This window comes from Trachemys scripta, chromosome 18 (assembly GCF_013100865.1).
Source record: "Trachemys scripta elegans isolate TJP31775 chromosome 18, CAS_Tse_1.0, whole genome shotgun sequence".
Classification (NCBI taxonomy): domain Eukaryota; kingdom Metazoa; phylum Chordata; order Testudines; family Emydidae; genus Trachemys; species Trachemys scripta.
This window is the reverse complement of record NC_048315.1, coordinates 11,052,616-11,065,388: the sequence shown is the minus strand read 5'-3', so window position 1 is coordinate 11,065,388 and position 12,773 is coordinate 11,052,616. Positions and strand designations below refer to the sequence as shown.

The window sequence follows — 12,773 nt, the reverse complement described above, 5'->3', positions numbered from 1 at the left end:
ACCGTTCATATCTCTGTGGAAGTGTTCACTGCAGGTATATTTCTATTTCTCCCTTGCACACCAACAAAAGTCTAATGTGAGGCTGTTGGGATGAGTGGAGGGCAACCAGAGAATTTAGGAGAGGGGAGGGGGGGGAAATTTAAAAAGAAAGCAACTAACTTTCTTAAAAGCTTGGATGAAAATATTTATCACCTTTGAGGGTTTTCCATACACATGTATGATGAATTTCCAAATCAAGCACTGCAAAATCTCAAGTTATTCTTGACAGGTATTGCTAGTAGACAGTAAGGATGAGAAGAAGGAATCCTTTTCCAGAATTAGCAGTGCACAACTGTTAAATTTGTAGCCATTTATATAGGGAAGGACACACATAGGCGGACATTAATAGCTTTTTCCTTGGTTTATAACCCAATTTCCATCCTTCATTGCTTGCCTTTTGAAGCACTTAATGCCCCTGAAGAACATCCAAGAGTGGAGAGAATTTGCATTCCTCAGCAGACTCCAAGAACATCTTAGCTTTTGCTGCTATAAAGCTCTGGTCTCGTATTTATTTATTTTTATTTTATTTTAAAAACACAGCTAACGGCAACTGGGATATCATCTTGGAACATACTCTCTTGGCAGCCCAGTCAGGTTTCTTCTTTTCAGTGCTTCATCCACTGTCAGGATGTAGCTGTTGATAAGATCTTTCATTTCCTGGGTAAACGGCTCAAAATCCTTCTGCCTAGCACCTGACCGCTTGAAATTCCCATCTCTGTTGTTTTCGACACAGAGCAGTCGGTCCTCTGTCACCGTCATGTTTAGGAATTCCACCATTTCTTTCAGCTTGGAGATGAGATTCTGTTTTAAGTCTTCATAGTGAATAACAAAAAGATGTTTTCCATATTTTAACCAGTCTAAGACGTGAGAGGCCCACCATGAGGCGTAGCTGTTGACAAAGTCTGGCCACTCTAAACATTGGGGAAAGAGATGGGAAGAGGGGAAGTATTAGATGGTCTTATCCACACTCTGTTTTAATAATTTCCCAAACATTCTCCTGGAGCAGCAATAGAACGATCTTGCTGAATGGGGCAGCAAAAGTATAAATTGGAGCAGTCCTTGTCCTGTTTGTTAGGGACGGCTGACTTCTTTTTGCCTAAGTTTGATCTAAAGCTGGTGAGATTTTTTTTTTTCTTCAAATTTTGAAATGTCAATGAATTTTTTTTTTTTCACAAAAAAGTTAAACTTTTTAGTGGAACATGTTCACAGTTTTTAAAATCAGCTCTAGTTTGAACCCCCACTAACTCGCTGTGTTTGGTCTGAATATGAAAGTTGCTGAGTTTGCATGTTGCTTAGAAAACATATTGAAAAACAGAAGCAGAGAAAGGGGCGTGTTGGTGTGTGTGGGGAGGAAATCGATAAAAGATTTTCAAAAATGGAGGAACGATTATGATGATCTAGTCTGACCTCCTGTATAACACAGGCCATGGGACTTCATTGAATTAATTCCTGCTTGAACTAGAAAGCCTGTGCCTAATTCTTCACAAGTAGAACAGTGGTATATTGAAACCACTGGTGTAAACCTGTAGCACATTTATTTAATCAATTGCTGCAAAGAGAGGAGCGATTCTAATAGAAAGGGCACTGGACAGGAAGTCACAAGATCTGGATTCTAATCCCAGCTCTACCACTGATATGCCTGGTCTTAGGCAACTCTGCCACCCAGTGCCTCCACTCCACTCCTTTCCTTTGTCTTGTTTGTTAGATTGTAAACGAATGGTCCTTGGTTGTGGGGGATAAGGGGGGGAACCATGGGTTCAGGATAGAAATATACGATGTTGGAGAACCCCCCACAAGAGTTTATGCAGTTTGCCCATCCCCTTATTCTAACGCTTCGGATATACAAAAGGAGAAGCCCATGCTGAGTTCTTTAGCATTGTAACGTATGAATGTAGCAATACATTCTGTGGGGGATTTAAAGTTCTCATTTGCTTTGCCAGCTGAAAGTATCAAAAGAAAAATGAAATGTGAGGGGTGCATTTTTAAAACGTGTTCAGGGGCACCGAGTAACGGTCAACGAGTCCTATTATTACTAATCTGTACTATAGTAATGCCTGAAAAATGCATAAAAATGTACCCCAACAAATCCTGTTGATCATCTCCTGGATCTTAAACGAATCCGTTTAATAGCTCTCACCTATTAGATACTGCGGGGGCAAATTCTCACCACAGCACACAGCTTGGTTAAATGGGTTGTGTGCAGCGTTTCTCTGCAAAGAGACATTCTCTCGGCCAGGCTGCTTCTCCTTGGTCACTACTGGAACTTCAGTGCCGTGCTAGTCCTGGTGCTGCACTCACTTTCTGTGACCAGTGATGTGGTTTAAGACTCTAACCACCTCCAAAATTCAGATCTGAGGTTTCTGGGGGCCTCCCTCTGCCCTAGGACCTGATGGAAAGTTCACTAACCTCAGTAGCAAAACTCTCAAAGACTTTAATGAGCTTTTGATCAGGCCCTCGATGCATTGCCCTGCCAGCAACACTCCCATAGCACCCCACCTTCAAGGCTTATCATTTGAAGGCCATTTTAGATGCCCATTGATTAGCAATGGCTTGGCATGTTACCTTTACTCTTCCAGTTCCTATCTGTTGCATATCCCAGGTGGCCAGCACATTTCCGGTTGAATTCTGCCATTAGAGATTTGTATGGGTTCCTTATCAACAAGATGGCGGAGTCAAACATTTCGATCTCTCTCTTGCCACTTTCATGTGTTTTCACACAGATAGTCCTCCTGCTTCTCCAGTGGTCTTTTTCTCCTTTAAAACCTGTTTTAAGATATGAGGGATTCATTGTTTTAAAAAAATTCAGATTTCACATTATAAATGAGATCCTCTAATGGTGTAAAATTCTAACAACTACAAGAGACAAAGTAACTTAGTGGATCGAGTCCTGGACTGGGAGTCAGGAGGTCCGGAATTCTATTCCTGATTCTATCAATGACCAGCTTTGTGACTATTAATTCTTAATTTTACTTGGCCAGTAAACTCTTTGGTGCAGGGACCACCTTTTTTTCCCCCCCTGGAGTTGTACAGCTCCTAGCACAGGAGCAACAGGGCCCTGGTCTATGACTGGGACTTCCAGGTACTACCACAATATTAATAATTGTAAATAGATGAGACTTGGGTGGCCAAGGAATTAGTGGAAGCAATCTCAGAATGGTTAGCAATTATCTTCAAGAACTTATGGAGAATAGCTAGGTCCCAGAGGACTGGAGAATGGCAAACACAGAACCGATCTTAAAAATGGGAACAAAGGGGACCCAGGCATAGGCGCCGACTCTGTGGGTGCTCTGGAAAAAAAATGGTGGGTGTTCAGCACCCAGCAGCAGCTCCCCGCCTGTCCCCCCACCCAGCTCGCCTCCGCCTCCTCCCCTGAGCACACCGTGTGCTCGCTTTTCCCTCCTAGCTCCCAGTGCTTGCGCTGTGAAACAGGTGTTTCGTGTGGCTGGGAGGGAGGTGGGAGGAGGAGGAGGAACGCAGTGCACTCGGGGAAGAGGCAGGGCTGGGGCGGGGATTTGGGGAAGGGGTCCAATAGGGGTAGGGAGGGGGCGGAGTTGGGGCAGGGAGGGGGCGGGGAAAGGGTGGACAAGAAGTAATGGACTTAATCTGCAGCAAGGGAGATGTAGGTTAGATATTAGAAAAACTTTCTAACTATACGAGTAGTTAAGCTCTGGAATAGGCTTCCAAGGGAGGTTGTAGAATCCCCATCACTGGAAGCTTTTAAGAGCAGGTTGGATTAACACCCGAGAAGGATGGTCTAGGTATACTTGGTCCTGCCTCAGTGCAGGAGCCTGGACTTGATGACCTCTTGAGGTCCCTTCCAGCCTACATTTCTATCATTCTATAATTTTCTTAAGTGATTTTTGGGTTCCCAGCTTGAGACACCTTAAAGGGGCCTGATTTTCAGAGGGCAGCTGTTCAGCACTTTCAAAAATTTAGGGCCATTTAACTTGTCTCTCATTGGGCCCACAGCCACTAGTCAGTTTTGAACATCATGGCCAAATTCTTTAGGTGCCTTTGAAAATCTTAGCCTAAGAATCTAGCTCATTTGTTGCCTATAAAATTCTTTATGGGCCAGTTCTGACAATGGGGCAAGGTAGGGGTGTGTGTGTGTGTGTGTGTGTGAGAGAGAGAGAGAGAGACAGACAGACAGACAGACAGACAGACAAGGATGATGATGATAATAATAGATGCTCAAATTTGCACAGTTTACCTAATATGACCCCGCAAATCAGAGCAAGTTTTTACTCATGAAAATGTTTGTGAATCAGTTTATCTATGCTATTCAACCAGTCTCTGTACACTGTCTCACATTCCAAATGTGTTTTATTTTTAACACAGGTGTTTATAATATTGACAGACATATTTATTCCAAACAGAAACAAATGTCAAGACGAGTAAATAAATGTGCATCTTTAAAGCTGATTTCATGTTTTCATGTGACTCCGACAACAATACCTTTGTTGTACAGGGTTCCATCAAAGTAATAGCTTCCAGTGTAGTATCCAGTGGCGTGTTCTATTAAATGACGAGCCCAGGTATTCCCGGCCCCAGGAAAACTAGACAAAGCAACAAACACTTTGGATTTGGTAGTGAGGAATTTCCTATCTGTGCATCGGGTGTCTGTAAGTACAGAAGATATTTCATTGTAAGCAGGGTGGCTTCTTATTAATTTTACTGACAGCTACTGATTACAAGGTTTATTGCTTTCATTTTTCTATTTATACCATAGGATATCAGTTTGAGTCCAGATGTGATTCAGATACTTCTCAAAATTAATTCAGCCTTAAGAGGCCAAAGAGTTTATCCTTAGAGGAGGCTTTCAAGAGACTGACGTCATGTTAGGCAATGCTTTATTATTAGAACTGCAGCAAATTATTATACCTACCTGCAGGTTCTAATAAAAGCCCCTGGATGCATGTTTGTTAACTGCTATTTGCCTGGCAGGCTGGCTGTTCGCTGACCATCTGAATGTACCATTAGACTTGTGAATAAAGTGTTTCATTGTAATAGGAGAGGTTTCCTATACGTTAGAGTTCAATTCAACCTCTTAGCCTGGGATTTTCAAAAGCAAAACAATATTCCATGCTTTGAAGGCCCTTCATGGTTGCAAAAGCAGTGCTAAAATATGACAAACAAGACAGATTGCATGTGCGGTTTTAAAAATATAATTGCCATTAAGGACAGCCACAGTCATTCTTTTTGTACCTGTGTAAGTGTCATATTGGTGACAATTGCTGACTGTGGTGTCTGTTTACAGAATAATCCGCTGATTTCTATACAGAGAGAAAAGATGTAGGTACATTTTGGGGGGAGGGGAGGGAATCAGGACCACTGTTTGCAAAGAAGCATCACTAAAAAAAGTAGCACCACAGGCAGAAGACGTAGCTCTTTCCACTGACAGAAGCGTGTTCAGCATTACAGAATGATGCATCCTTGGCACTCAATCCTCCAACAGTCATGTGTCGGGCAGCATCAGTGCATACTTGCCTATCTACAGTATACGGGCCAGAGCCTCAGCTGGTGTAGCTTGGTGTAGCTCCATATGAAAATGGAACTCTGCCAATTTATACCAGCTGACGATCTGGCCCTACATATGTAACTGTATCGCCCAGACCTTTTGCTACCTCCGGGGGAACATCTGAGTGCTTTGCAAAGGAAATAGCCAGAAATTAATGCAAATGATAAGGGTGGGATGGGGCAGATTGCTCACCCACTATGAAACAACACTAGGCAAGATTGTGTCTTTGTCTGTATGGGGCTCTTTATAGGGCGGGGAAGTGATGCACCACTCCTAACTCAAGGCAGTCTCTTAAAACCCACAATCTACCTGTAAACGTGTATGTAAAGAATGTTCCCATTGTATCTGAAAATTAGTCAATTGGCCATAATCAAGATGGGGGGGCGGGGAGGAAGGGCAGGGATTAAGCTTCAGACTTCAGTTCAACATCCTTCCTGAGAGGCTTGTGCTGAAATGGAAATCAAAAGAAATTAGGCTTTCCGGCACTTCAGAAAGGTTGGGCGTAACCTGTCTCGCGAGCACATTATGTTAGATCTGCTGCAAACAGGGCCAATGACAGTCTCAAATTTCAATCCGCAAAGTAAGGGATGCTGTAGGAAGTAGGGTCAGCTGTCTAGTGAGCTTTTCTCGCTCAGAAGAAAATATCAAACCCTGACTATGTAGATATTAACATGAAATGGATTCAACTTTAAAACAGAAAGTGGTGGTCTATGAGCTATTTTCTCTAGTTATATTTCAGAAGCTGTATGGACATCTTACATTGTGGAACTGAAGGGTTTCACAATCATGACGCTACTTTATTGGCATTGCCTGTGGATATGAGGCATTGTGACTTAGTAGGTGGTCCACCACAGTGGGTCTTGGGAGGCCTGGGTTCTATTCCCATCTCCACCTTGGGAAAGTCACTTTGCCTATCCCTGCCCTTTTCCCCATCTGTAAAACAGGGATAATGAGGCTGACCTCCTCTGTAAAGGACTTTGAGATCTTCTGGTGAAAAGTGCGACACGAGAGCTTGGTATTATATACGTATACCTATTAATGCCTGCCTAACCTCAGAACGGGGAATGAGGATAACCCAGGAAGAGGGTATGTATGGTCATCCTTAATGAATAGACAGAAGAAATACTGCACATTGCTCCTCATCCCATCGCATACAGTGCCATCCATTTAAAAGTTGCAATGGACAAACGCCTGCATGTGATCCAGCATGGAGGGTGCCCCAATATCCCTCCCCAATGTGATTTCTAAAATCAAAGCATGCTTTGAAGTATTCAGAGTTCAGATTTGGAACCCTGATCCTGCTCTGGCTGAAGTCAATGGGAAAATTCATAGCCTGAACTACTGGATTCTTACCCAAAATAACTTGAACTTCCAAACATCTTGAAAGTGCGCAATTAAATCTCTGGATTTTCAAATTAGTTCAGAGGGCTGTAGTCCAATAGGGGTATGAACCAATAAATGCTCAGAAGTGGGCCTTACCTACTCTACTTTGAGTCTGATACGTGTTGGTGAAAATGGGCCATGAGCAGAAGTTTAGGCCTCTGTCCAGCAGGGCTCTTAGAGATATGCTCAGCTTCATGCCTATGAATAGTCCCACGGAGATCAGTAAAACTACTCATGCGCTTAAGTATCCGGTTCACTTTAAGTGATTTGCTGGATTGAAGCCTTATTGACAATGTTACCAACCTACTTCTAGATGCTTATGAGGATGAGCATTAAGAGGAAGATGTCGCAAGTAAATTAGAAATGCTGGTAGCACTGGTTTTAATGCAGCTATAACTGCAATATGTATGAGCCAGAGAGAGCATGGTTTGTGGTTAAAGCACAAAACTAGAAGTCTAGGTTCTATTTTTGACTGTAATATAGCTATTGTTTGGCTCTGGGCATGGGGCGGGGGTGGCTGGGTTCAGTGTGTAGGTGATGGGTGGTGGTGCTGGTCTGTGAGATACAGGCTGTCACATTGGATGATCTGGTGGTCCCTTCTGGCCTTAGTCACAATGTTTAAGTGCAGGCAAAGCTCTGTGCCTCAATTTCCCCACCTGTAAGATAATTACTTCACCCACAGGGGTTTTGTAAGGCTTAATTCATTGTTTGTAAAAGTGTTTGAAATTCTCCTTTGAAAGGAGGTTTATTGAAGTTCAACACGGTATCAGTGTAATTTAGTTTAGGGTGAAGGGAAAGTTCTCATTTGTATAGTTAAAGTTGTTTGAAAAATCTAAAGCCCATGAAACTGGCCAGGAATTTTAAGGCCAGGGATTTCCAAAAGCCGCTACTTGATTATGTTGTATCGATAACATCTTATTTTGCTTGCATGGCTATTTTACTCTTGTAAACACCACATACAACAGTGTTAATTTTGTGTTAATTTCTATATTACATGTATGTATAGTGTGTATATAAAACACATATGTTAATGCTACTTAACACATAAGTTTATATACACATATGCAGCAAAGAATCCTACAGCACTGTGGAACCATTTTATCTACCCCTGAAATGCTGTCATGTCTGGGCTGGAAAATGATCCATTTTTCAACAGTGACTGACAAAATCGCATATCGGTTTGATAAAGGAAGGGAAAGACTACCCTATACAACTGAAACTGCATGAGGAATTTAGGTATAGGCAGGCTTCAATGATTCAAACCAGAATGTGGCCTGGACATTACAGCTAACACCTCTATGGCTAGATGTTCACCTGGTGTAAACAGGTATCGCTTCATTGACTTCCGGGGGCTCTTGCTGAGTTGCAGCATTTACCTTGTACTGGAGTCTGATAGACATGATAGTAATTCTCTTCTCTTGGCACCTCAGCCATACTACTGACGTTCTGCAGTCTGCTGCAGAACAACCTGTCCACGCTGTCGTGAAGAGTGAAATGCATTGTGGGATAGCCACAGTAGCATTCTGGCCCTCCGATGATTGCCAAGGGAAATTCCTATCCAAGAGAGAAAACAGATCAGAATGCAAATGCCCTGGCATCAACAATCTTAAGAGGACACTCCTAATATAAAAGCAAAAACTATACCTTCAAAGGGCAAACTGTCAGGATCAAAGCAATATTTGTTTTCATTGAAAATCTCATACCTATGTCACTAAGTTGTCCATTTCTCAGGGCAAGTTTGTGAATCTTTTTCTGATTGTTTTGCTGAGAACTTAGAGATTCAAAACACTTTCCATCTCCACTACTAATTTATGGAATTTAAGGACAGAAGAAACCTCTATGGTCATCACTCTAACTTTCTGTGGCCATAGAATGCCATCTGGTAATGCCTACAATGGAGAGTGGTGGTGTTCTTTACTATAAAAGTCAACATTACTAATCCCAAGAATTTGTTGCTGAACTAGAGCATAACTTTTTAGAAAGATAGTCATCCACAATTTAAAGACACCACAATCCAGCTCCCCAGCTGGTGTAAATCAATATAACCACATCAACATGGGCACCATTTTTCTGGTTTTCAGCAGCTGAGGATCTAGCCCAGACTAATCACAAACTTGAATAACCACTGAGGTCCATTGCCAGGATAGAGCCAGGACGGAGAAGAAAACTGTCCTTGGACTTCAAGAATTCTGTTTTCAGAAAAAGGATCAAGGGGGAAAGCAGGGATTTAGATGAATTAAAGGCTAAATACATTTACAAAAACAATGGAAAACCACGAAGAACTGAATATCTCCTACTCTGACTCATTCACATGCCTGAGTGCCCAAACAGTGTTTATTTTGTATAGCTTTCAGAGGGAATCTCCCAAGCTGATGAATCATGAGCAGAAAACAGTCATTTAAAAACAAAGCCAAACTCTGTTAAAAATATAGTAGGAAGAAATGTTTACACCATCGTAGACAAAGAGACTGAAGTAACAGCACACATGGGCCTCCATCAGGGTTTCCAGAGCCAGTAGGAGATCTATGGTACCATATTCACAGCTATATGCAGTCACTGCATGGGTGAGTTAAAGAGCCAGGATGGGCACCTTTGCCACTCACTTTCCTTGTGTCTTGGGCTATGTCTACATTTAAAACTCTACCGTGGCACAGCTGTGCTGCTGTAGCACTTGAGTGTAGACACTATGGTGATGGGAGGGGTTCTCCCATTGCTGTCCATAATCCACCTCCCCGACAGGCAGTAGCTAGATTGACGGAAGAATTCTTCCATTGATTTAGCACTGTCTACACTGGGGCTTAGGTCGGCTTAACCATGTCTTTCAGGGGTGTGGATTTTACACACCCCGAGAGACGTGGCTAAGCCAATGTAACTTTTCAGTGTAGACCAGCCCTTGAAATAAATACTTCATACTGCAATTTTACTTTATGGTTCTCTTAAAGTATATCCATTGGATCGGGGTGCCGAAGGCAAGATGGGCAGGGGAACGCCTTGTTTGTGAATCCCACCGGAGCTTAGATGTGAGTTAGGCATTGAGCTACTTGGTAGTGTCAGGACTCAGGTGACTGCGCCCAGCCAGCTGTTGAAATTTAGGCACCTAGACTTTAATGTTGGCAACCAAAGCACCTAAGGTGGGATTCACAAGAGGGACTAAGTCTAACATTTAGGCACTACAGGCAGTCGCAAAACTGCTTAACTGCCATCTAACCCTGTGGGCACCTGAACTCTGCAGGCACCCCTAAATCATTTTGAAAAATGAGGCGGACTCTCCTAGGTCACTTGGGAATTTTTGAAAATATGACACTACATTGACCACATGGGTCAATACCTACCATGCTGCTATCAAAGTGTGACTGGAGATATATAAAATTAAACAACACATCCAGATACTAGGAACCAGATTTTCAAGAAGCTCAGACTAGATTCTTTTTTTTAGTGCACCTGCAATTGAGGGTAGATTTTCAAAAGAGCTCAGCTCCTATTTAGGAACCAAACTAAGGGTCACATTTTCAAAAGTTTTCAGCCCACAGGATCACCGGGGGTGATATTTATGGGTAACATTTTACAGAGTTCAGCTCTTTGAGAATCTGACCATTTATTTATATGCTTACATCGGGAGCTGAGCTCGCTTGAAAACCTGATCCCAGTTGTGGGAGCTGAGCACCTAAAAATCTGGCCCTGAGATCTGTTGAAAATCCCTGATGTCTTTTCCCTTCCATGTGACAGCACATCTTGGGTTGGATTCAATGTTAAATTAGGCCCTTAGACTTCAATGGGGTTACTAAAACAAGGCAGGCTTGCTTCACTGCACAGAGCCATGGAACACAGTTTTACATGTTTTAAGTACGCAGTTGGGAAGGGTTATAACATAATTTAGTTTTGGAAGTGTGAATGGAGCAGAAGGATTGGGAAAGCTTGAAAAACCACATGTTTATGAGCAAGTTCTCCCCATTTAAGCAACATCCCAATTTTTCGTCCTTTTAAAAATATTCTTTTGGACTCTTGTTTGTAAAATAACTCCTCGGTCTTGAGACTGGATATTTTTTCCCTTAAAAACTTTTCTATTGGCATGCACGTCTGGGACAGAAATGCTAGGAATTTTTATAGAGAGGGACTGCAGTGTAGGAATTGATGCACAATGTTTGAGGGTGGAAACCTAGAGGTTCTAATCCTGACTCTATCACTTGTGACACTGTCTGTAGGTAACACAACATGCATGAAATTCTATGGTCGGATTTATATAGGAGATCAGACTACATGTTCATAATGTTCTCTTCTAGCCTTACAATCTATAAATCCATGAACATCTATTGTGCTCCTGTTTGTAAAATGGGTCTAATACTTGCCTTATAGGGGACTATGAGGCTATGTTCATTAGCGAGTGCAATACACTTTGAGATCTTCCGATCACAGGCACTATGCAAGGACAAAGCTTTGTATTACTGCAAGGTTGCACATGGGATTTGGCAACTTTCTGGTTTTGCGTATTTATTTAATTTTAGACATGAAAATGACACATGGAGGGGGCAGGGGGAAGAGAGACTGCATAGTGTTTATAAATAAATACAAGCTCAGGAAACTAAATAATTAAGTGCCACTCTTTTGTGTGCTTAGCACTTTTGAAAATATGGCCCTTATTTAGGTATCTAAAAGGGAGCGGAACTCTTCTGGAAATCTGTCTCAAGGAAATCCAGTTGCTTCTGGGCATGAGGGTTAACGTCTGCCATATGGATGCTAATACAGCCTGTTGGATTATAGCTGTGAATATCTCACTGTTATAAGGATGGAAATCCTTTAGTTCCTGGAATGAGGAGTTATGCCAATGCTTGCCTAAGAATTAAACTGATGTATTGTTCTTTAACATCTGCAATGTTAAGAAGAAGCTCCTATCATAAAGTTCCTCTGCAAAGTGCGTCTGTTCCTGAAAAGGAGCTCACAGCCTTTTGAACAAATGGGTTTAAATAGGCCAGGTGTGCTGAGTCATGTGACTGCAAAGGCTGATTTTTGTTCCCTTTGTCAAAAACTGCATTTTCATTGGGGGGGGGGAGGGGCAATTACAGCTGGCTAATCTTTTTCTGTCAAAACATAATTTTGAAGAAAAATGGCTTTTAAGGGAAAAGCCAACATTTTCATGGGAAAATTGCATTTTTTATGCCATTTTCCAGTTTTTTAAATGGAAAAAAAACAGAAACCCAAAACTTTAGATTCACCCCCTGCCCCTAAAAAGATGGAACATTTAAACCAAAAACAGTTTTCAAACACATGTCAGTTTTTGGCTTCAGTTTTTCACCAAAAAACTGGAACAAATGTGTAGGAAATTTCAGTGAAAATGAGAGAATTTTTCCCTATGGAACTTTCCAGCTAAAAACTGGAATATTTAAACCAACTCTAATGGCAATGCATTAAATTGTCAACATAGCAATCTCTCTTGGGGAATGGGGAGAATAGGTGAAATGCTGCAAAGCTTAGCCATCAGGCAGAGCAGAAAGGGAAAGCAGTATGGCTTCTTACTGCATCATGCAATGGTAGGGTTACCATATTTTGTGCCTCCAAAAGGAGGACACTCCACGGGGCCCTGACCCCGCCCCCAGCCCCGCCCCTCCCCTGCCCAACTCCGCCCCCTCCCCAAAGTCTCCGCCCCCTCCCCTGCTTCCCGGGAACATTTAATTCGCGGGAAGCCTGAGCAGGTAAGGGGGGGTGTGGGGGGAGGAGGTGCGGCCCAGGCTGGCCCCCCCGGCGGCTCCAGACTGGGTCGGCTCGGGCCCTGGGGTGCCGGCCCTGGCCCCCGGCCGACCACCCCCGGCCCGCCCAGCACTGCCGGCCGGCCCCCGGC

The 12,773-nt window shown here is 42.8% G+C and overlaps 1 protein-coding gene across 1 annotated transcript in view; it reads right to left on the bottom strand.

The window, feature by feature from the left end:
• Positions 1-541: 541 nt before the first annotated feature.
• WSCD1 (WSC domain containing 1) overlaps positions 542-12,773 on the bottom strand; it is a 55,950-nt gene continuing 43,718 nt past the window's right edge. The window contains exons 6-9 of the mRNA XM_034752520.1: positions 8,317-8,494; positions 4,495-4,659; positions 2,602-2,802; positions 542-950 (exon numbers count right to left, since the gene is read on the bottom strand). Coding sequence (XP_034608411.1) covers positions 598-950; positions 2,602-2,802; positions 4,495-4,659; positions 8,317-8,494 — 897 coding nt within the window. The 3' untranslated portion in view covers positions 542-597. The remainder of the gene's footprint in view (positions 951-2,601; positions 2,803-4,494; positions 4,660-8,316; positions 8,495-12,773) is intronic.